At 48.4% G+C, this 25631-nt stretch overlaps 1 protein-coding gene across 2 annotated transcripts in view; it reads right to left on the reverse strand.

The window, feature by feature from the left end:
• The window catches only part of TMEM178B (transmembrane protein 178B), a 414662-nt gene that overhangs the window by 36223 nt on the left and 352808 nt on the right, over positions 1–25631 (reverse strand). For both annotated transcript variants that reach the window (XR_011463945.1, XM_005901070.2), the window contains exon 3: positions 8946–9083. Coding sequence is in view for 1 of the 2 variants with exons in the window: in XM_005901070.2 (XP_005901132.1) it covers positions 8946–9083 (138 nt within the window). In the remaining variant the exon portion in view is untranslated. The remainder of the gene's footprint in view (positions 1–8945; positions 9084–25631) is intronic.

The raw sequence follows: 25631 nt of genomic DNA on the forward strand, positions 1-25631 counted from the left end.
CCCAGGGATTGAACCTGAGTCTCCCACATTGCAGGTGGATTCTTTACCATCTGAGTCACCAGGGGAGCCCAAGAATGCTGGAGTGGGAAGCCTATTCCTTTTCCAGGGGATCTTCCCAACCCAGGAATTGAATCGGGGTCTCCTGCATTGCAGGCAGATTCTTTACCAGCTGAGCTACCAGGGAAGTTTTCAGGATTGCTGGACCTTTATCAAGGTCTTTTTCTACCCGAAGAGGGGTATCTGGGGGTTTACCGCACAACTGCTCTCTGCTGGGCTTGGTGGAAGAGTGTCATTGAGCATCACTGGGTTGCAGATGACTGCAGTCACTCAAAGTGGATAGCTTGAGCTTCTTTGGGAGCATCCTCTTTGCTCTCCTGACTGACCGGGGAGTTAGACAAGGTTTTGCTGATCACACAGGTGAGAGGAAAAGGAGCTTTAAAGATTTCCTCTTCCCATGAGAACTTGTGCCCTCAATTCTGGCCACCGTCTCCTCCACACACCCCTTTGTGCTTTGAGAAGGGAGGATATTCTGCAATTCTGAGAGTTGCATCTGCTTAGAAGTACAGAATTGGAGTGATGCCACTGTGGGCAGTCATGTACAGCGCAGGGGTTCATGGGGATCTCCCACACAGGGAGCTGGAAGCAGAGAGAGCGGGATGGGCTGCAAGAAGCCAGGCTGGCATCCCCGACTGGGCCCTGCTTCCATTTCTGCCACCAGACACACATGCCTCAGCCTTTTCATTCTAGGCTTGTAAGTTTTCAGAACTGCTGGACCTTTATCAAGGTCCTTGTGACCTAGGACAGCCAATGTAACTCCTCTTATCTGGAAATACAAGAAGGTCGAACTGGATGGTCTCTAAGGCCCCCTTCCATTTCTAACTTTCTAGGAGTCCAAATTAAAGACAGAAAGTTCTTTCTGAGGTCATGTATAATTCATACCCTCCATCCAAAAGGAATTTGAGACAGACTCCAGGACTGTTCAAATAAAGATAAAAGGAGAATAAGAAACCCCATGGAAGAGGAGAAGGTCAGACCAGGAACAGAAGATAAGACAGGCTAATTTCTTGAAGGACTGCCAGCTCTAATCAAGAAAAAACAAAACACTTTTTCTGTTGTACATAATGCCCTCTTTTGATACATGCATTCGACAGATATTGGAGGCTGCAGACACTTTTCAGACCCAGGCGGTACCTTGGAGAACAAGGCAGATAAGCTTTTGGGGCTCATGGAGCTGATGTCTATGTTGGTGGGTGGGGGGTGAGTTGGAGAATGTTAAAAAAACACTGCAGACACCCAGTATCCAGGTCTTGATTTACCATCCTCCAACAGAAGGAACCAGGCTCCTTGGAGAAATGGCCAGTTCTAAGATGAGGGCAGGAAATAACACTAGATGAGCCTGGAGCACCTTGAAATGCTCAAAACTAAGGAAGTGCTCAAAAAAGGCAAAATCAAAAGGCTACACTGATGAGTATACCAAAGGGCACGGGGCCAATGGAAAGAGCTCCCTGTGGCCAAAACTGGGACAGCTGGACAACAAGGTAAACAGAGTACTGAATTATGATTCAAATTATAAAATCAACATTCATGAGTCCACACTGAAATGAATAGATAATTTAAAGAATCTGCCTGCAAAGAAGGAGACCCAGGTTCAATCCCTGGGTCAGAAAGATCCCCTGGAGAAGGGAATGGCAACCCACTCCAGTATTCTTGCCTGGAGAATCCCATGGACAGAGGAGCCTGGCAGGCTGCAGTCCATAGGGTGGCAAAGACCCGGACACGACTGAGTGACTAATGCTTTTACTTTCAATAAACAGGGAAGAATTCCAAATAGTTTATGTAGCTATTCCACCTAAAGGCAGAGAAACAGCCCCCAACTCCTTAGGTGTGGACTGTGCCTACTGACTTCCTTCCAAAGACGGCAGCATGGAAACAGAGAAAGCAGAAGAGTAACTTTACAGTGGAGAAGCCTGACACCTACTCCTTACTCCAGGGGATGAAGGGCAATCTCAACCGTTATAAATCATGGGGATAGCACATACCCTTGAAATGACGTGATGAAAATGGCACCTTACCTGTGTGATCTTCTTCCTCAAACCCATAATCCAGTCTAATCACCAGAAGAAAACCAGATAGGATCCAACAGAGGAACATCCCACACTACGCATGACCAGTATTCCTCAAGTACTCAACTGGCAAGGTCATTAGAAACAAGGGAAGTCTGAGAAACGGTCACAGTCAAGAGGAGCCCAATGAGACATGACAACATAATGGGAATTTCTGGAAGGGACTCAGAAACAGAAAAAGGGCATCTGGTAACAACAGAAAAAGGTATAAAAACAACTAACTATGGACATTAATGAATAACAACGTACCAACATTTGTTAACTGTAATGAATGTATTGTACTAAAATGTTAATAGCAGGGAAAACTGTGTTCAAGGGCAAAGGGGAATACGTGAGTTCTCTGTACTATTTCCTCAATTTTTTCTGTAAACCTAAACTGTTCTAAAAAAGAAAATCTATTTTAAAAAAAGAATCTGAAGGTCAGAGATAGAAGGAGTCACAGACTCTTTCTTCTCCTGGCTTTGCACAAGCAAGCTTCCATGAGTCCTACAACTGCAGGAACTGAATTTTGCCAACAGTATTATGATCTTGGAAGAGGACCCTGGTCTCAGATGAGACTCCGGCTTGGGTGGATACCTGGACTGTAGCCTGGGGAGACCCAGAGCAGAGAATCCAGGCAGTTAAGCCTACCTGGAATTCTGATTCAGGGAAACTGTGCAGGATAACATGGATTGCTGCTTAAAAAAAAAAAAAAAAAAAAGCAACCCAAACCAAAATGCAGTGATGATAAACATGTCATAGAGTAGTGGGCGTGCTGTAGAAAATTAAGTAAAATGTAGAGAGTGACGGGGCAGCTGTGTAAACTGGATGGCTGAGGCAGCCCTCTCTGAGGGGGTGGCTCTTCATTTGGGATCTCAATCCTAAGAGGAGCCGGTCACGAGGCACTGGTGGGGAAAGCACTGTGGGCAGAGATCGGGCAGCTCCAGGACCTTGTGGTGAAACTGTGAGATCCAGGAGAGAGGTGGGTGGTGTGGCTAGAGCAATGCGAGCTTGGGGGAAGGGACGGGACAGGAGTGAATGGAGGGAGAAAGAGCCAGATTAAATGGGGTCTCCACCTTGGGCTGAATGCTGTGTGCTCCCAGTTCACATGGTGAAACACTAACCCCTAAGATGATGGTACTAAATGGAGGACGGGACCCTCATGAATGGCATTAGTGACCTTTCAAAAGAGGCCCCAGAGAGCTCTCTTGACCCCACCATCATATAAGAACACACAAGAAGGGACCGTCTATGACGTGAATGAATCAGAAAGCAGGTTTTCCCCCAGAAACTGCATCTGCCAGAGCTCCCTGCCATCATACGAGAACACACAAGGAGGTGCCATCTATGACGTCTATAAACCAGAAAGAAGGTTCTTCCCAGACGCTGGACCTGCCAGTGCCTTGATCTTGGACTTCCTGGCCTCCAGAAGAGCGAGAAACAAATTTCTACTCTTTATAAGTCACCCAGTCTCTGGTATTTTTGTAATATGACCCCAAGCTAACTGAGATAGCCTCGGAAGAAGGGTAAGGAATTTGGATTTTAAGTTCAAGAGTAAGTTTTTGGCACACTGGTAGTAGATGAGTGAACATCTGATTTATAGTTTCAAAAATATGATGCCAACTGCCCTGTGAAGGACTGATTGCCGGGTGCCAGTCTACACAGGAGGGTCCAGCGTCAACCTTGATGAAAGCTCATGGCAAAGGACGGATGTCTTCCAGGAGTGTGGGAGGATGTGGGTGAGGGGTGCTGAGGGGGTGGGCACGGGCTTAGGGCGTCCCCACCCATTTGTAGACCTGTGTCCATGGGGCGGCTCTAGATACACCGGGTGAGTCAGTTACAAGTGCTCCTAGTAGTCATCTGCCCCCTCACCACGCTGTCCTTCCCCCATGCCATCCTGTCCCTGCACATCTGAATCCCACTGGTGATTCAACCAGGCACTCATTTCTGGCAGTCGCACCCAGCTGCTGCTGTGCCAGTCTGAGCTAGATTTTCCCCAGAAGCCTTGCCAAAGGGGAAACTGGATCCCACCCACCACCCCCGGCCTCCTGGCCCGACAGAGCTGCCGTACTTAACTAATTGCCTCCTCCGGGTTGAGTGTTAATCAAACAATTTGTTGCTAGTCATCTCCTGAGGTGTGGGGCGCCCTCTCTTTAAGCCAGGAAATAGTTAAATCCTGGAAAAGATAAGCACCCAGTGTGGGCTACCCCTATTCATGTGGGAATAGATAAGAGACTGTGGATAGAACCTCTTATTTTGGCCCCGACTGGGTCATCTAAACTCAACTGCAATTCCATCTTTGGACTCTTCACTTTCAATTTACCTTTTGCTCTTACTGACCCCTTCTTTCCTCTGCTCACAACACCACCCCCACACCCACACCCGGCCAGCTTGGGAGCCCTTTGGTGGTTGGTCGGGTCCCCAGTAGCTGTTCTCACTGGCCATCCTATCAAACCCCTTGGGCACTAGTCTGTGCTCAGCTATAGACTGAGCCAATCTGGGTGGTCTGTCTAGTCAAAGCTATGGTTTTTCCAGTAGTCATGTATGGATGTGAGAGCTGGACTATAAAGAAAGCTGAGCGCCAAAGAACTGATGCTTTTGAACTGTGGTGTTGGAGAAGACTCTTGAGAGTCCCTTGGACTGCAAGGAGATCCAACCAGTCCATCCTAAAGGAGATCAGTCCTGAGTGTTCATTGGAAGGACTGATGCTGAAGCTGAAACTCCAATACCTTGGCCACCTTATGCGAAGAGCTGACTCATTTGAAAAGACCCTGATGCTGGGAGAGATTGAAGGCAGGAGGAGAAGGGGATGACAGAGGATGAGACGGTTGGATGGCATCACTGACTCAACAGACATGAGTTTGAGTAAACTCCGGGAGTTGGTGATGGACAGGGAGGCCTGGCGTGCTGTTGTCCATGGGGTCACAGAGTTGGACACGACTGAGCGACTGAACTGAACTGAATCTGGGTGAGAGCTAAAGCCATGGAACATTTTGGTCACAAATACCTACAGTCTGAGGGACAGCTGTGCGATGTTCGTAAGGTGGCTGTCAGAGGGAGCTGACTCTCCAAGCCTTTCCATGGGTCACCCCTAGAAGAGGAACTCCTGGAGGACAGGCACCAGTCCAGTTCTGGTTCCGGGAGTAGTTGGTGCTGAGACGTCTCTTCATGACATACAGGGTCTTCACAACAAGGCTTTGTCTCTGGGCAGACACTTCACCTCTCAGCAACTCTGTGCTGAGTAGGGACAGGGAAGCACAGCTTCTGCTCTGAGTCTGCTCCCTGCCAGGCTCTGAACTAAACCAGACTCCTGGGGTCAGCAGGCAGCAACTGCTCTGGCCATCAGGACCACCACCCACCTCCCACTCCCCTCACCGTGACTGTGTCTGGCTTCCTCGGCATGCATGCCTACTAAGTCTCTTAGTCGTGTCCGACTCTTTTCAACCCTATGGACTGTAGCCCGCCACGCTCCTCTGTCCATGGGGATTCACCAGACAAGAATACTGGAGTGGGTTGCCGTGCCCTCCTCTAGGGGATCATTCCAACCCAGGGATCGAACTCATGTCTCTTATGTCTCCTGCGTTGGCAGGCGGGTTCTTTACCATCAGTGCCACCTGGGAAGGCCTCCTTGGACAGAGCACTTATTTGGGAGAGGGTACTCTCACCCACCTGGAGCTTCAATTTCCCCCAAAGACCAGGGATCAGGGATCAGCTCTTAGTGGCTTTGTCCTTCTTTCTCACCTCTTGGGGCCAATCTGCAGGTCATCATGAGATGTGTGGACACCCCTCCCCTCCCCAGCGTCTTGTTACCTGCGGACACAGGTAACAAAGCTCCAGGGTGGACGCAAAGGCTCTGCTCCTATAATAGGACAATGCTCCCGTCAGCACTAAGCAGCTCTCAGGACAGCAGCTTCTGGATGTTGCCCTTTTATCATGAACTGTGGTTTTTCCATTGAAAAGACCACTGGGGAGTCCATGTGCGGGGAAAGCCAGTTTAGCTGGAACCCTTGGTGATCAGGGCTCAGATGGGCCTCCAGGATAATAACCCATGCCCTGTGATAGCACTACCTGTCTATGCGGCGTAAGAGCTGAAGAAGCAGTCATAAGATAGGGCAGGGAAGCTGGGAAGGAAGATAAATTCTGAGAGGCCTTCCCGACTGGTTCATCCCCAGAACCGTGACAGTTTAGAGCTGGAGGACTCTTAAAGGTCACTGGTTCCCCCAGCTCTCCCCCCTACCCCCCCAGTTACCGCACATTAGGGTCACCTCAAGTGTTCGGCTTGGATGAGTCTGGGCGAGGCCGCAGCATCAGTACTTTAAAAGCCCTGCAGGCGATTTGACTGTGCAGTGATTACAAACCGCTAACCAGGGCTTCCCTGGTGGCACGGTGGTAAAGAATCTGCCTGCCAATGCAGGGGACACAGGTTGGATCCCTGATCTGGGAACATGCCACATGGCTCGGAGCAACTGAGCCCCGGCACCACAACTACTGAGCCTGTGCTCTTAGGGCCTGGGAGCCACAGCTACTGAGCCCGAGGGCCCTAGAGCCTGAGCTCCACCACAAGAGAAGCCAACACAACGAGAAGCCGGAGCACTGCAACTAGAGAGTAGCCCCTGCTCTCCACAACTGGAGAAAAGCCCAAGCAGCGATAAAGACCCAGCACAGCTGAAAGTAAAAAAAAAAAAAAAAAAAGAACCCCTAGCCAGGAGGAAGGGGATCAACACCATCACTCACTCCCCTGTGGGGAGGGGTCTCGGGTCCCCAGTCCAGCCTGAGGTCTTTCACCTGGCATCCCAGAGCCCTAGGCTTCTGGTGGTGCTCCAGCAAATGGGGGGTGGGAGGGGCAGGGCCCCAGGCACCCTCCTGTCCCCCACCCTCTTCTGGGAGAGAGTTCCCACCCAGGTCTCAGGTGAGTGGGGAGTGTCCTGGGGTATGGTGTGTGGCCGACCAGCAAAGATCAGCGCGGCCCACACTGTCTCTGTCTAGAAACTGTCGGAGCTGGAAGGTTCAGCGCTCTGTGGGATGTGAGGAGGGCTGGTCTGGAGGGATGGGGGAGGGAGCAGCGTGAGGGAGATGGGAGCACCTGAGAAGAGCGGAGATGAAAGAGCATCAGCTCCCCCGGCTCCGGATTCCTGCTCTGCCCGAGGCCTGTTTGCTCAGCTTTTCTCGGATTCCTGGGAGGCCTCTCTAGAGCCTTCGAAAAGCCCCGTTTTACTGGAGTCTGTCTTTGTACAACCACAAGAGCCTTAGAGAGAACACGCGCTACAAACAGAGCCACTCCACTTTGATCTTTTCACATTTCGGGGTCCACGGAAGATTTTTGACTGGAAGGTGGAAACGAAAAAGATTCCGCGCTGCTAAAACCAAGCACAGACATCCCAGGCCATGTGTGACCCTTGCTTCAGTGAGGAGGACTCCGGGGCGCAGGAAAGGTGGTAGGGCTGTTTTTTTTTTTTGTTTGTTTTTTGAGGGGGGGTGGGTCCTGTCTCAGTGGGGGATGGAAGGAAGGAGGAGGGAGCTGCCCATGCCTCTCCCTCCCCTGGCCTCTGCCTCAGTCCGGTTGGGACTCAAAGGGGAGGTGGTGCAGGGCGGGGATGGCTGACTCTGGTGACAGAGAATTTGAGATTTGGGACATCTGTTCTTCAGGGGGATAAGAATAAACAGTCCAGTGCCACGTTGAACCCAACAATTCTCCTTCTCTACCAACCCACAGCTCACTAGCCCCCAGATCTCTCTGTCCATGCAGGACAGCCAACTCCAATCTCCAGCAGGACACCACACCCCTTCCCACCTCTGGGACCTGATCAGAGATCCCAAGTCAGGCGGTTCATGTGGTGTCTGCCATCTAACTAACGCTGGCTTCAGTGCACGGGACTCATTATTGCTGTTGTTCAGTTGCTCAGTCGTGTCCGACTCTCTGAGACCCCATGGACTGCAGCACGCCCGGTTTCCCTGTCCTTCACCATCTCCTAGAGCTTGCTCAAACTCACGTCCATTGAGTTGGCGATGCCATCCAACCATCTCATCCTCTGTCGTCCCCTTCTCCTCCTGCCCTTACACATTTCCCTGTATACATTTTCAATTCCTTCTGCACAGGCCCAATTCCCCTTCTTCCTAACTCCATGCAATTTGTCCATCCACCTCTCTCCAAGGAATGCCCTGTGAAGGGCACACTCATGATTAGCTTTCGCTTTGGATTGAGGCTCAAACCAGGAGACCAAAAAGCACACTTGAACTCTTCAAGGAGAAAAGAGGCTGTACAGACTGTGAATGAGCTTTTACTTTCCACGGATAAGAACCTGTTCCCTCACAGCTACACAGCTCTGCTCATGGACCACCCATCAAAGGGCTGGACTGGTCCTGTGGCCACGCCAGTGACAGAGGGTGAAAGAGACATGTGACAGAAGGGTTAGCCTTGTCCCACCAGCTTTAGAGCCTCGTTGGAAATGGGAGCAGCAGCCATAGGACCCAGGAATCAAGGGTGGAGGTAGGCTTCTGAAGAGGAAACCGTCCAGACAGCAGTTGCCTCCCGCCCCACGGTATATACCGTGTACACACTACATGCTCAAAACATCCAAGTACCTCCTGGGTTCACACTCGCTCCATATCCAGCACCTGTTTCAATGTTATCACCACCGTCTCTCGCACACCAGGTGGGAGACCCCAGAGGGCAAGGACCAGCAGTGGTGAGCGGCTGAGAGGAACTCAAAACACACTGCTGGAATGAGTGAAGGACAGGGGAGTCTTCCCAATGGAGTCCGGGTCTCCATCCGCACGTCCACCAGCTGTTCTTTCAGAATGCCAGTAACAGGGACCTCCCAGCCCGCCGCCCCCGAGCCTTACCTCCCATGAGGAAGAGCAGCCCGGCCACATACTGCATAAGGCCTCGGTCCCAGCAGCAGCCCAGCACGCCGATGATCCAGCCGAAGAGGATGATGGCCACTGCCATGCCCATGAAGCCCGCTGTCATCCTGCGCAGGTCTGTGGGGAAACAGGTGAGTACCAGTTAGCATCAGAGCCTGGAACTCACGGTCTGGTGCACCCCAACCCTGGGCGGGGGGGAGGGGGGAGGGCACCACAGGGGCCCTTTGCAGACAGGTTGGCACAACCGAGCTTCCTTTGCAGAGGACAGAGCCCCTGATGGCAACCATATGTGTTGTTTAGTTGCTCAGTCATGTCCGACTCTGTGTGACCCCATGGACTGTATAGCCCACCAGGCTCCTCTGTCCAGGGATTCTCCAGGCAAGAATACTGGAGTGGGTAGCCGTTCCCTTCTCCAGGGGATCATCTGGATGATCCAGGGATTGAACCTGAGTCTCCTGCATTGCAGGCAGATTCTTTACCCCTGAGCCAGCTGGGAAACCCCAGTAACCATATCCTCAAGTACAAACACAGCTAGGACAGCCGGTCCACACGCGGAAGGAGGGATCACCACCATAATAGCTGCCACTTCCTCTGCATTCCCTCCTTTGTGCTGGGTGCAGCACTGATCTTCCCAAGCATCTCTCCCAACCTTCTAAGACAGCTATTCTCTTTATCCCTATCTGGAAAATGGAGCAACCCACAGAAAGCCTACAGAGAGTGGAGGACACGGCATCAAACCCAGATCTTTGCGGCTCCCAGTTCCTAACCCAGCATCACTCACCCTTCAGGGAAGTGAGAACCAGACAAATGGGCCCTTAGAGCTGGGCTGGGTCTTGGCACTTGTCAAGGACTCTATCCCTCCCATGCAGGGTTTGCTGGTCTCTCAGGAGGTCAGGGGTGAAGAGGAAGCTGTATGACGTTCCTCATCCTCCAGCCTGACTCCGGGGGGCTCAGCTTCCCCCGCATGTGTGGTTGCAGGGTGGGAACCATGCTTCCTGCTCTCAGGTTGAACCCTGAGGAGGCCCCCTCAGCTTTCCTGATCAGGCCCTTCTCTGTCCATGCTCTGCCAACCCATCAGACAAAGCCCGGCATGCAGGGGGAGGAGGGCTGTCTGGAAAGGTGATTTTTTTTTATTAGTTTTTATTGGGGTATTACTGCTTTACAGGGCTTCCCTGATGGCTCAGTGGTAAAGAACCCATCTGCCAAGGTAGGAGACATGAGCCATGGGTTTGATCCCTGGCTTGGGAAGATCCCCTGGAGGAGGGCATGGAAACCCACTCCAGTATTCTTGCCTGGAGAATCCTATGGAAAGAGGAGCCTGGAAGGCTATAGTCCACAGGGTCGAAAAGAGTTTGACCTGAGTGAAGAGACTTAGCATGTGAATGCTGTGTTAGTTTCTGCTGTAGGCAAAGTGAATCAGCTATGTGTTTACATGTATCCACTCTTTTTTTTTTTTTTTTTTTGTATTTCCTTCTATTTAGGTCTGGGAAGGTGGGATTTTTAGCAGAAGGGAGACAGCAGAGCTGCTGATATGTCTCTGTCAGCCTCACTCAGCATCTTGCTAAGCTTCCTCCCAGCTCCAGCCCTCTGGTGTATCCGCCCCCCCACCCCACCCGCTGCACACTCCTTCTCTGGAATCATCTGGCTTTCTTCCTTCTGAGTAACACCCCCAATCAGGCTCCACACAGGAGCCGTTTATCTGGCCTCTACCCTGGGGATGGGGACTGCAGAGTAGCTGGAGACCCCATGGGCATTCCCTTCTCTTGAAGGAAGGGAAGGAGGATGAGGAGGTGGGGAAGGGGGGACTGGACACCAAACTACATGAGTCCCCCCATCCAAGCAAGCACTGATGGTCTCTTCTCATCCCCGGAGAAACAGACACCCAGGTTTCTGTGGGGAGCACCCCTGTGCCTCTCTCGCACTCCAGTCTCCGGCACAGTAAACAGAGGATTCCGGGCACAGTCAGGCTTGAGACCTCCTGCCCCTCCCCCACCTCCAGAGCTGGCTGTGGTCCATGCCCCTGGTCCTGATACTGAAGATCAGACCCTGGCAACGCCCTCCTCAACCCCCTGGGAGGAAGTTGGCTGGGGCGTGGGGAGGAGAACAGCAGGTGAGCCTCCCCGTGATGAAGGGGGCCTGACAGGGCCCTGCCACAGAGGAGGACGTTCACAGAGAGCCACGAGCAGGTTCCTGCTCTGAGTTCTCCTGGGTCCTTCCTACCCCTGCTGACCCCGGAGTGCCAGCCCAGCCAGAGAGCAGTCACACCTGTTACAGTCACTGCCGTGCACTGCCAAGGAGGCCTAATTATCAGGCTGCACTGATGCTCAGATCACTAAACACACCAGAAGGAACTTTGTTGAGGACGAGTTAGATCCAGTGCTCAAATGTGTGCCAGGCTTCCTGCCGTGCTCAGGCACCCACGGCTGGCTGGAAAGAAGGGAGGACCTTCCTGCCAGCTGGGCCGCATCCCTTTCTCTTTCAACTGCCTGTGGTCACCCCGGCTCCTCCATCTCCCCATGGCCACGACCCTTAGTTCTTTCGCCCCTTCTTCCTTTGTCACTACAACAGACTCCAGGCAGCCAGCTCTGGGCTGCCTCCTTGGTAGAAAAAGGTCCCTTCTCGACTCCACTGGGACTGATTCCTGGCCATGGGATACTCTCTGCCACGGGGGGCTCATCTACTCTCCACTGCAGTCAAGGGCAAGGAGGTGATGGGAATGGGAGATGAGAGGCCAGGGTATTTTTAGTCTTAAGGAGATTTATTTATATCCCCTTAAACAGCTCAAGAAATTTCCCTTCTATGCCCCTGTGAAACCACTGGCTTCCTTTTCAGTAACAGGGCGGTTTCTAGGAAGACTCTCCTAGAATTTCTAGGAAGACTCTCTAGTGGCACTAGAGGGGACAGGCCTGCAGAAGCCACAGAGCCCCTTCCTGCCACACTTGGTGGGTACTGGCCCCTGGGCTACGCAGACCCAAGGGAGCAAAGGTGCCACCTGGGGGACTGAATGGATAACGGGTCCCTGTGAGCTATGTGTACTTGGGATGGGGATGGGGAAGAGGGGTGGGCAGGAAAATGGAAATGCAAATCATGACAAGATGGAAAGGAGGAGGAAAGCCAAGTGCTTCACTTAGGAGAAAACAGAGCAAAAGGCAGAAACAGCAATGGAGAGAATAATTCCTCTTCCAAAAGCCCTGAGACAGACAATAGTGTCTGTGTTCCCAGGTCAGGGACGGCTGTGCCTCCAACACAGACTATGTGCACTCCGCTGTCTCCCAAAGGCTTTGTCAACAACAAAAACTGAGGGTCAGGCTAAGTTGTTCTAGAAAGAAGGATGAAAACCAGAGGTCAGGCCTGAGCATTTTCACTGAGCCGAAAGGATATTCACCATCAGCCGGTGAGCCTGATTTTGCTGGAGCCACATACGTACAGCTGTTTATTCTGCCCTCAGACCCACATGGTAACTCAGGGCAGCTGCAGCAACAACTTAAAGGTAGGCTGGACAAGAAATATTCCTATTTTACAGGATTTAGAGAAGTTAAATAATTTATTGATCAACAGTCTCAAACCAGTGAACTAAAAAGGAATGAGTTGGGTTACTGAGTTGTGTGGGAAAATAAAATTAATAATCTAATTAAAGACCTACAGGATCATCATCACAGATGGAAAAAGTGTAACTAGCATTTTTCCTCACAAATAAAGCCAGGATTAGAGTTACAAGATTTTTTTTAAAAGACAGAAATTCACATGGAAGGGGAAACCAGAAAAGACGATGGCAACAACAGAAGACTGGAAGCTGCAAAACTGAGGGGCAGTATAACTTCTCAACAGACCTAACAAGCCAAGACCAGAGCCAGCAGAGGGTGGGGGGAAGCCGAAAGGCATCCTGCCAACCCCTCCAAAGGCTCAGGAGTTGGCATTCATCACTATGCATCAGGAAGTCAAGCAGAGGGGAGGGAGATTAAAACAAGGATTTCGAACAAGTTGTTTGGGATGGAATGAGAACCCTGGCTCCCCTTGGCCACTCCACACCTCTGAGGAATAACCCCTTTCCCCCACCCCCAGGGTGGAGAGGGAGTACTTAGGACTGGGAGTCGATAAGCTCAGGTGACAGCTGGTCAGCACAACTGAGGGTCGTTGCGCACAGGGCAAGTGTCTGTGCACCTACAGAATGTTGAATGCTCACCCTTGAGACCCCAGGCCTCTTCTGCCTGGTTCCCAGAAGCAGACTGCTGCGCCTTTGCCCTGTAGCCTGGAAGCTGGGAGAGACCCTTCTGGTGATGACCAGCACATGAGAAAATATCAAGACACATTACTATCTGTGTGTGTGGCGGGAGGCAGGGAGTCATAAGCAGTCCCTCCAACTATCTACAGTGAAGCTTCCCATTGACAAGCCCACTGCCTACTCAGGGCTTTCAGGCAGCCCCAAATATGAAGAAAATCTATAAGCTGGAAGAAAAAGAACTTGAAGAAGCAAACTGGCAGGGAGGAGAAATTAAAGATTATTATTGGAAATATAAATCAAAATCACAAGGAGATATCATATCACACCTGTCAGAATGGCCATCATCAAAAGACCACAAATAACAAATGTTGGTGAGGATGTACAGAAAAGTGAGTCCTTGTACACTGTTGGTGGGAATGAATGTAAATTGGTGTAGCCACTGTACAAAACAGCATGGAGTTTTCTAAAAAAAAAAAAAAAACACGAAAAATAGAATTATCCTATGACCCAGCAATTCCACTCCTGGGTATATATCCGAAAAAACAAAAACACTAAATTTGAAAAGATACATGCACAAGGCTCATAGCAGCATTGTTTACAATTGCCAAGATATGGACGCAACCTAAGTGTCCATCAACAGATGAACGAATAAAGAAAATGTGATATACATATGTGTGTGTGTGTGTACACATATATATACACACACACACAAGGAAATACTATTCAGTATTCCATAAAAAATAACAAAAGTTTGCCATCTGCAGCAACATGATGGACCTGGAGGGCATTATGGTCCAAGTGAAACAAGCCAGAAAGAGAACAACAAATACTGTATATCACTTATAAGTGGAATCTGAAAAATACAACAAACTAGTGAATATAACAAAAAGAAACAGACTCAGATATACGGAATTAACTAGCGCCTAGCAGTGGGGGGATAGGAGCGGGAATGCAGGGCTGAGGGTGGGGAAACAAACTACGGGGCGTAGAGAAGCTCAAGGATATGCTGTATTTACAACAAGAAGAATACAGTCAATATTTCATAATAACTGTAAATGGAAAATAACCTTTAAAAATTCTATTAAATTTTTAAAATAAAATTTTAAATCAATATAAATATCCCAAGAGACAAGAGAAGAAACATAGCTTGCTTCCATGACATAAGAACAAGAGACTATGGAAAAGGATTCTCTGAAACAAAAATAACACCTTATAATAAAGGAATCAAAATCATTGAAATTTATAGTATAAAATCAATTCTAACTTATGGAGTAAGAGTCCGATCTTGTTCCAAAATATTTAGGAGTCTTACAAATGCACACAGCACAAGGAAATGAAGGAAAGAGAAAATAAAGAAATAAAAGAAGATGGAGCCAGATATCACATTCTCACATAAAATTTGGATCCTAATTAGAAAGGTTATTATAGTCACCATATTTGTATTTAAGGCATTTGATATTATTTTCATCATCTTGAAATCTTTGTTGCTTTTTATTTGTATTTGAGAAAATCTCAAAGGCCACTCTGCCTATGGAATGACTCACATATAGATGGCCCCATTCCATCCCATCTGTGTTATCCTATGTGTTAATTTTATTTCTTTAGGAGTGAGAAATTGCCTTTTTTAATTCTTTGTGATTGTTCACTGTGCCCACAGCAATACTTTGCACCTGGGAATTTACACAGCTTGCACAGTTAACCATTGAATGATGAGGGGGTTAAGAGGTGCCAGCCCTCCACACAGTGGAAAATCCACTTACAACTTGTAGTCAGCTGTCTGTACACTTACAGAAGACAGACGGTTCTACATCCAGGGATTCAGTCAACCACTCATCTTGTACTATGTTGCGTGTACTCTTGAAAGCAAAAGTGAAGTGAAAGTCACTCAGTCGTGTCTGACTCTTTGCAATCCCATGGACTATACAGTCCATGGACTTCTCCAGGCCAGAATACTGGAGTGGGTAGCCTTTCAAAATACCCGCAAATAAGCGGATCCACAGAATTCAAACCTGTGTTGTTCAAGGGTCAACTGTTATTTCTTTCCCCATCTCTTCCTGCTTTTTTGTAGAAAGAAGGGGAGAGGGAAGGGGAAGCAGAAAACCAAACTCATCCATCTGAAGCCTTGGAAAAATGCTATGCAGCGTCGGACAAAGAATAATCCCCTTAGAAAGAATTTGGAACGTTGAGCGGGACTCTGCAGGGAAAGGCTGAGATAAAGAAAAATCTTCCCATGAGACCTGTTGGGTTTGAGTCTAATATCTGTCTTCCACGATCCTAATGTTTGAGAGTCTAATGTTCAAAATGACAAAGGTGAGTTCTAATCTTTTTAGAAAAAGAACGCTGACGGCACAGTGAAAAAGAGTGGGCCAAGGTGCGGGGAGGAGGGGTGGATGATGAGGGTGGTGGAGGAAGAATGGCCAGGAGAACCATCAAATACAACCAGAAGACACAGTTCTCCCGTGTGGAAAACTTTTGATTTTGAAGTTTACACTCCTATTAACATTTAAATTGAAAGGTATTGCTTGCAACTCTACACGGGAAACCAGGATATCTGCATTTAAATAAACACTACTCAGAGAAGGAAAATATATGTGGGCTATGAATCTCTTTCTATTTGCTCTTTAAAGACCTTGTACAAAAAAACTGATGAGGATTGGAATTTTTTTTTCTCATTCAAAAAACAGAAATGGTGAGGGTAGGTCTGAATTAGAACTTGCTCTGTGAAGTGAAGACAGGAGATGGGAAGGCGGACACTGTGTTAATGGTCCAGGGTCAAGAGCCTGCGAAACCAAGGTCATGGTCCTCCTCTGCTGGCCACAAGGGGCACCTCTGGGCAACAGGGGTGCTGCCTTGGCTACAAAGGCGGAAGAGAATCAGCTGCTCTGGGAGCTAGACCTGCATTTACAAATTAATCAGTCCCTTTGGGGTGCAAGGCGACAGCTGAAGGGCAGAGGATGGTGGTGAAGACAGAACTCGGTGTTCTTGCCCCAGGGGGTCAATCTAGAAAGTAAGAAGTGGAGAGAAAGGGTGGGCAATGAGCATGTTAGCTGTGGCATCAACTCAGGACAAGCTGATTCACAGGGGAAGGAATATTCCAAGAACCAATCACTGCATAGCATCCCTCTCTAAAGGAAGAGGGAGTTCTGGTGCTGGAAGAAAAGTTATGACCAACCTAGATAACATATTGAAAAGCAGAGGCATTACTTTGCCAACAAAAGTTCGTCTAGTCAAGGCTATGGTTTTTCCAGTGGTCATGTATGGATGTGAGAGTTGGACTGTGAAGAAAGCTGAGTGCCGAAGAATTGATGCTTTTGAACTGTGGTGTTGGAGAAGACTCTTGAGAGTCCCTTGGACTGCAAGGAGAGCCAACCAGTCCATTCTAAAGGAGATCAGTCCTGGGTGTTCTTTGGAAGGACTGATGCTAAAGCTGAAACTCCAGTACTTTGGCCACCTCATGCGAAGAGTTGACTCATTGGAAAAGACTCTGATGCTGGGAGGGATTGGGGGCAGGAGGAGAAGGGGATGACAGAGGATGAGATGGCTGGATGGCATCACTGACTGGATGGACGTGAGTCTGAGTGAACTCTGGGAGATTGTGATGGACAGGGAGGCCTGGCGTGCTGCGATTCATGGGGTTGCAAAGAGTCGGACACAACTGAGCAATTGAACTAACTAATCACACAGAGGGCTTCCCTGGTGGCTCAGTGGTGAAGCATCCACCTGCCAATGCAGGAGATGTGGGTTCGATCCCTGGGTCAGGAAGATCCCCTGGAGGAGGAAATGGCAATCCACTCCAGTATTCTTGCCTGGGACATCCCATGGGCAGAGGAGCCTGGCAGGGCTACAGTCCATGGGGGCCAAAAAAAAAAAAAAAATCAGATACGACTTAGCGACTAAACAACAACAACAAACCACACAAAGATTCAACAGATGGGGACGGAAGCATGGATTCTTGGAACCAGGCTGCCCCGGTTCAAATCCAGGCTCTGCCACCTACTGGCTGTGCAAACATGAGCAAGTTGGTCCCTCTCTCTAGATCTCAATGTCCACATCTTTAAGTGGAAGCTATGACACTACCTACTTCAATGGGTTATTCAGAGGATTAAACAAGATAATATGCATAAACTGCTTAGAATAGTACCTGACACAAAGCTAGAGCGATACAAGAAGTGGAGTCACCTAAATTAAAGTGGTTTTCTCTTTTTCATGCACTACATCTCTTGCACATGCTGTACACGAGCATACAAGAGCTGAGCAACATGTTGGGATGAGCCCCTAATTAAGGATTTGGTACCCAGAGGGAAAAACCTTCTGAGATCTGTTCCTGCACCTCTCAGGTACCAGGAGAGGCTGAGGTGCAGGCTTTATGTTTCTGTTTGTTAATAACAAGAAGTATCAAATCTCGAGTGTGGAAGCTTCTTATCCTCAGGGGAACAAAACAGCTGGAGGCCACAGCAGCTAATAGCAGAGGTGCCGGGGGCCAAAGAGGCTGCTCGAAACCTGGGCTCTTGCAGTGAGCACTGAACTGATCTAGAAGGAAGAAGGATGCACAAGACCATCCCTCTTGAGTGATCTAGTCAATTAACACTGAAACAGAGGAGTGGCTCACAAATCTGGACCAGGAACCTATCTGGATGTCTTCTTTGTATTTATGATTGAAAGTTTTTGTCGATGGCTTTCTTCCAGGGTGTAAGTTGGTTTGGCATCCTAATGAAGTTATATTTAAGAAAGCATTTTTATGTGAAAACAAAATAGTTCTTAAGAAAGAAAGATAGCACTAAGATGTATACCACTCTTGCGACGCTATGGACTGTAGCCTGCCAGGCTCCTCTGCCCATGGGATTCTCCAAGCAAGCGTACTGGAGTGGGTTGCCAATTTCCTTCTCCACGGGATCTTCCCAACCCAGGAATTGAACCCAGGTTTCCAGCATTGCAGGCATATTCTTTACCAACTGAGCTACATGGGAAGCCCCAAATAGCTCTTGGGTTTCCATAAAGAGTGCCCTTTGCCCATCCCTGTGCTTCCATCTTTCTCCAAGCCCCCCACGTGCTCTGGTCATGAGAAACTGCAGTTCTCTGAAAGGCTTGGCACATTCCCCCCCTTTCCTTGATGGCACTGAGCTCTCTGCCGACATGGCTACCCACACATCTCACCTGGAAAGCTTCTCAGCATCCTTGAAGTCTTCCAAAAAAGTGATAGTCTGGGAGGCTTCGGGGGCACTTCTTTAGCCAACACTGGCATCCAGTGCTTGAGGCTCCTGTAACACTTGTTGATAATCACCGTCTTACTCTAATTACTTATGTGTCCTTTCCTCCGACAGTGCCAGCTTGCTCAGGGCTGTGGTCGTGCTTGGTTTATTGTTCCCAGTTCCCAGCGCCTTGCCTGGCATGAGCAAGTGCTCAGTAAATGTTTGCTCGATGAGCTCACCCCCCACCTGGTAACAGCCTCTGAAACTGGATGCACCAGGGCCTAAAGCAGGGTGAGGAGGATGTGTCTTAACCGTCACTGTGACTTGAAGCCCGCCTCTCCCTCCAATCTTATTTTTAAAAGCCAGCATCAACTTTTGTTTAACAGTTCAACATAGTTTTTTTTTTTTTTTAATCGTATACACAAAGAAAACATCAAAATAAGTTCAGATTCCAGATCGCAAAGAGCCATGTAATGTGGGGGCTCCTTATGGACTGGGTTGCCATTTCCTCTTCCAGGGGATCTTCCCAACCCAAGGATCGAACTCAGGTCTCTTAAGTCTCCTACATTGGCAGGCGGGTTCTTTACAACCAGTGCCACCTGGGAAGCCTCATAAAGTTTAACAAGCCCATATGATACCTCACAGATTACCATCCCAACAGACCTTTCTTTCCTCCTCCATGCCCACAAGTCAGGAAGAGATCAGGGGGGAAGGTAGCTGCTACAGAAATGAGGAGTGGTTTCTGGGTCAGAGACGGGCTTGCAGCTTCCTGCTCTCCAACTCTACCTCCGGATTAGAGAGCTGCCAAAAATAGGGACATTATGCGATGGTGCCATATACAAATCACATCCATTGTCAAGACAAGGGAAGGCAAATTGCAAAATGTGTACTCGCCTGATGAAAGAAAGCTTGGTCAGCAGCTAAAGCAAGTGCCTGGAGAGAAAAGAGGGGAAAAATCTAGAACTGAGAGAGGCAGAGTCCCAAACCAAAACCCCTCCAGAATGACTCCCTCCTTCCCACTGCCACACTGCTGAGCTAACAGCAGAAACTGTAGACTGGAATGATGAGAAGGAAGCTCGGCCAACCAGATACACCTGCTTGCTGCCTAGGTCTCTGTCCTCGGGGTAGGGGTACGGGTGGGTCTTCTTGCCGGGGGTGAGACAAGTACAATCTCTGTGCCACCCCAGAGAAGCTCCCATCTCTCCTCCATGGAGCCTTATACCGAGGTCACAGGACGACCATTTCTGGAATAAACCAAGCCCCAGAGCAACTGTTACCATAGGCCTCCTGATCTAAACTGGCCAGTCCCCTGACCCCATACCCATCCCGTTGCCCACCCTATAGCATCCTAAGCAATCACCCTAATGCCACCCTTCCAGTAGGAATTTTCCCTCTTGAGGCTACGAAGATTGGCTGCTAGCCTACAAAAGGAGTTGGCTTGCCCTCGAGCCCACCCACTGTTCTAATAGCATCTCCTGCTCTAATAAACCTTATTCTCCTTCTCATTCTACCTTCATGTCTGGAAATGCTTTTCCAACCAGCACACAGACCACAACATCTTCCTGTGGATCACATGTCACTGACAGCTGCTCTGAGGTGGAGGACAGAAATCAGGGTGGCAAGACCGTGCCCCTAGAGAGTTCCCACAATGCAATCAGGAGATGGGGGCTCAGACACAGGGGTAGGACTTCCCTGGTGGTCCAGTGGCTAGACGCCTCACTCCCAATGCAGGGGGCCTGGGTTTGATCCCTGGTCAGGGAACTATGTCCTGCACTCAGCAGCTAAGAGCTGGTACAGCCAAATTAGTAAATAAATACAAATCAATATAAAGAAAGACACATGCGAACCTTAGAGAGTGCTATGCTTTCTAGAAACATGTTGCAGGCACCTGAGAGTTGGTTAATAGCGAAGAATCTGAAAGGCCTAGGAAAGGGGAAGATAAATAGGAATGAACATTTGTTGTGCATGTTACTATGCATAGGCGCTGTGTTGGACAATTTACACAGGACACACCCATTAGCCTCCCAGTGGCTCTATACAGGAGACCTGCTTTCATTTTGTAAACTTGAAAATGAGACAGTGGAATTTCAGCAGATTACGGTCACACAGCCAATCAGGCCTGGGAAAGGGCCCCCGTCTGCCCACGCCCTTTCCATTCCTCAGTCATTTTCTGGTTCCATGCACCTTCAAACCCCAGAAGGGAGTTTCACATTCAATAAAATATAATGGAATATGATTCAGCTATTAAAATTACTCTTCTGAAGAATGTCAGTGACATGGGGGAAAGTTCATAACAGACCGTTAAATGAAAAATAATGCACGGGTGGAATATATGAAATATCAATTATCAATTCCATATGACCCCTAGGCTGTGGGTATACAGGTGTGCATCCATGCATGTCCACCCATGCAGGAGAGGCAAGGGAGAAGGACCCCAAATGCTGACAGAGAGCCTTTCTGGGTTGTGGTATTTGGGGTTTTGTTTGTTCTTCTCTACCAGGAGAATGTGTTACTTTAACAATCAGACTTTGAGTTCTGTGGGAGTTGTGAGCTTTATGGTTTCTTAAAGTCTTAAGCACAAACAACGAGGCAAACTGAACAGATAGAAGACGCTGATCTCAGGCCTGGCCACAGATTCCTTTTCATGAGTACTCCCTTCTTAAAGACACACTGCCGCTAACTAGTTTCTTTAGCCTTTTAAAACTCAATACAAAAGACTTGCCATGCTCTTCTTTGGCCAACAGCGTGGACTGTGGAAATACCGGGTTGGCCAAAAAAGATCGTTCCGGATTTGTCCATACCATTGTACGGAAAAACCCAAAGGAAATTTTTGACCAACCCAATACTTGCCATTGAAGGGCAGAGCTTCCTTCACCCAGCAGCTCCTGCTCAGACCAGCATGTGAATGGAACTCTTAAGATGTCACTGACCCGGCAGCCAATCTTTCTGCAGGTGATGCTTTCAGTGAGGTGTGCAGGTCCCCTCAGGATGCTCTATGTCTCACGTTTTAGGGCCTAGGCACTTGGAGGACACCCGAGGACCTCAGGAGACTCACATGAATGTTTCTCTTCTCCCCCCAACATGTCCCTTCAACATGAGATTCTCAAACACAAGCACCACAATTTCTGTTTGAGCAGCACGATGCTGCAGAAACAGATAAAACACTGACTGTGGTGTCAGGTGACCTGCATTTATGAGCCCCCGTTTTCCACGTGTTGGCTGGAACGCATCACACAGGTCACACCAAACACTCAGTTCTGCAGAGAGCACAACAGTGAAGCTGAGAACAGTGGATGGTGAGTGCCCGCTCCCTCCATATTCTAAAGCTGTGTGGGGGCCGCTGGCCACACGTGTGGGCTGAGCACTTGAAATCACCATCAAGCACCTGAGCTGTGTACACGCAAAATACGTAGCCAGCTGTCAAAGCCCTGGGATGAGTTTTCATCTACTATCACAATAATTTCTATACTGATTACCTGTTGATGTGATAGTATTTTTAATATACTGGATTAGATAATTTTTTATTGAAATTAATATTATTGTTTCTTTCACATAGTCAATGGGCCTAGTAGAACATTTTAAACCGGGTTATGGTTTGCATTATATTTCAATGGACAGCACTTTTAAAGAGAAGGGTAAGAAATTGCTGGGCTTCCCTGGTGTATCAGATGGCAAAGAATCTGCCTGCAATGCAGGAGACCCAGGTTCGATCCCTAGGTTGGGAAGATCGCCTGGAGAAGGGAATGGTTAGCCACTCCAGCATTCTTGCCTGGAGAATTCAATGGACGGAGAAGCCTGAAGGGCTTCAGTCCATGGGGTCATAAAGAGTCAGGTACGGCTGAGCAACTAATACTCTTAAGAACTTGCTATGAGGGTTTTGTGACTAATTGTGTGTTCGCCACCTTCAGTTTACACATAGAAGCAGATAAGGGGTAGAAACTGATGAGGAAGATTTCTTAGAAGAGAGTCAGCAGAGTGCTCTGTGTGTTCCCTTCTTGTATGGGGGCATCCCCCGCTCTCACCACCAGCACATCTCCTCAAGCCAAGAGAAGAAACTTGAGAGAACCATTTGAAGAGCAGCACACAGGTGCCCCAGAGTTTAGAAGATGCAGCAGATTGTACCCAAAATGAGCTGAGAAGCTGGTTAGAGCTTCCTATGGAAGTGGAAACAAAGCTACATACCCAGAGTCTGGGTGGGGAAGGGTCCTGGGCTTTCTCCATGGGCCACATGAATGCCAACGAAGACTAGCGGTTCCTAGAAAAGATCCAAGAGCTTCGCCTTGTAGGGTGTGTTTACAACACCAGAGTCCCTATGGGGGCACCAGAACTGGGAGCTGAGGAGGGAGTAGGACCAGGTCGGCTGGAAGATAAAGCTGAGACAATGTTGCCCACATCAGGAGACAGTGATGGACATCAGTCACTGAGAAGCTTTTCCAAAGGAATCATGAAGGTGCCCTGCAAGAGACAGAGCAGCTTTGGGGGCTTTGCTACACACAGGGTACCAACAGAAGCAGTGCCATCAGGCAAACTAGATCCCAGGGCCCGTTTACTCATTCTTCTCGCGGCCCCACCCACGCCGACCCCTAAGAGGAAGCGGAAGTAGTAGAGCTGAAGGGGAGCAGGTGGAACAACGCTGAAGAAACAGCAGAAGTGCACTTCTTTCTTCCTGTAGGCAGCTAAGCCCTTGCCCTAGGGAAGCGAGGAGACTTAGACCAGATAGAAGACTGACCTTCTGACACTAGATCCGACTCAAATGTTAATATCTACAAATGACAGTTTGCGAACACCTGAAGGCTACCTGAGAAACCATTAGGTTACCTGCCAGATTAAACTGGGAACAGGAGACCACAAAGACCAGGCTAAGGAGGTTGTAGTGGGGGAAAAAAATAAAGTCGTAGATGCAGGTTTTTCAATAAATTGGTTAAAAATGATCTTACAAAAAGTCATATTGGAAACCAGAATGATAATAATGATAATAATACAGCTAGCATTTTTTGTGTGCCAGGAGGCATGTCCTAAGCGCTTCCTATATATTATCCCACGTAATCTTCTCAATAAATTGATGAGATTATAATGTTCCTTTTATGGATGAGATAATAAGTAACTTGCCCCAAGTCAGGCAGCTTGGAAGAAGGTGCCTTTGGAGATTCCAAAACCCAGTCTTTTCATCACTGTGATCCACAGTCTCCTGGAGTCATTGACCAAATAAGATCTGTGACAATAGCCCTTTGTAAATTGTAAAGCGCTACCAGAAATGCCAGGGAGCATTTATGCTCACTGGCAGGCTACAAGGCCGAGGAACAAACACAATGGACCCAGTGGGCATTATTGGTATCAACTAACGTATATTTAGCAGTTTCAGGACACATCGGTCATTACACATAACATGAGAAATAAAAGAGCAATAGCCTCTCCCCCTCCTTGGCCCTTCCCCAAATCTTTAATTTGCAATCCTGGCAGATTCTGTTTTCTAATTTAGAAGTATGATGAAGGGCCTAAGAAGTATGTGTTTGCCTCCTGTCTTAAGTGTGCTAAGTTGCTTCCGTTGTGTCTAACTTTGCAACCCTAGGGACTATGGTCCACCAGGATCCTCTCCACATACCAGCAAGTAGGTTTTCCAAAGTCATGTGCATGGGATGGCAGGAACAGGCAATGTGGCAGAAATAAAGGGTGCTTTGGAGTTCTAAGGACCATGGAATAGCAGCTGACCACTGCCCTGGGCAATAGGAGATCTGACCTTTGACCATGGTCACTAATTCCATTACCTTCAGTTCAGTTCAGTTCATAGGTAAGTCCTATAATTTCAGGGTTCCTCTAGTTTCTGAAATGGGGATAATAATGTTTCCAGCCCAGAGGTCTGAGGGTAGACCAGATGATTCTACTCTAGTAGTTGTGATTCTCAGCCCTGATTTTGCCATATGCCAGCCTGTCTTTAGCTCAAGAGATGGAGCACAATTTGAAAATAATGAGTGTGTTACTAAAACACTAACACTGCATCCTGGAGCTATTTTTGAGGAGTGCCGAACAATCATAAATCAAGCAGATAACATAAATCAAGGAGGTTGCATGCCTTCCAAAAGGCTGGGAGCCTCACGCATGAGGCAGCGGAGCTGCCTCCTCCCGGTAGTCCTCCCTCCTTCCTTCTCCCACTCTGGATGTCTCCCCTGGTAAGGAGATGCTTGGCAGTGACCAGCAGTGAATGCGTGGACTTGGATGTCCTCTCCTTTCCCCTTGTGCCTTCCTCTGTGGTGCTTGTGGCTTGTTTTGTGGAGGCTATCAGTGACCCAGGCTTCTTTGGCCGAGAGTTACAGCTTAATCAAATAAAGATCTTGCCAAGAAAAGGGCCTCTATAAGGAAACTAAAATTGTATTATACCCTCTACTTGAAAACAATTCATCAACAGAAATTCCCTCTTTGCAGTCAACTTATACTCATTTATTCATTCATTTCATGTTTAGCAAGCCACAACTATGTCCAACAACAGAACTGGGCCCCTGGCTTCCTGAAATGTCATTTCCAAGGAAAGAGACAAATGGTTTCCATATATGCATATCTATCACACCATGATGGGTGGTGGTGGAGCTATGAAGAAAAATAAGGTAGGTAAAAGGGATGAAATGTAATGGGGCAGAAGTGGGGGAGTTGCTAATTAATAGAGGGAGGTTAGAAATGCTCTTAATAAAGGGACATTTAAGCAGATACCTGAGGAAGAGAGGGAACAGACATGTGCATATCTGAGAAAAAAGCATTCCAGGAAGAAGAAACAACAGAAGCAAAAGCACCAAGGCAGGAATCTGCTTAGTATGTTTGAGGAATAATAGGAAGACTGCAGAGTTTACCCAATCCTGTACGATGATAGTCTTTTCTCTTGGGCTTCCCTGGAGGCTCAGTGGTAAAGAATCTACCTGCCAATGCTGGAGACACAGGTTTGATCCCTGGCCTGGGAAGATCCTACATGCCACGGAGCAACTAGGCCCATGTGCCACAACAACTGAGTCTGTGCTCTAGAGCCTGGGAGCCCCAACTACTAAGTCCATGTGTCTAGAGCCCATGCTTCACAACAAGAGAAGTCATCGCGATGAGAAGCCTGTGCATCTCAAAAGAGTAGCCCCCACTTACCATAACTAGAGAAAAGCCCAAGAGGCAGCGAAGACCCAGCACAGCCATAAATAAATAAATACATTTTTTAAAGATATAGCTCTCTCTTTACAATTATTAATGTAACATGTTGACTTAGAGCCACATGATAAATCC

This window comes from Bos mutus, chromosome 4 (genome assembly GCF_027580195.1).
Source record: "Bos mutus isolate GX-2022 chromosome 4, NWIPB_WYAK_1.1, whole genome shotgun sequence".
Taxonomy (NCBI): domain Eukaryota; kingdom Metazoa; phylum Chordata; class Mammalia; order Artiodactyla; family Bovidae; genus Bos; species Bos mutus.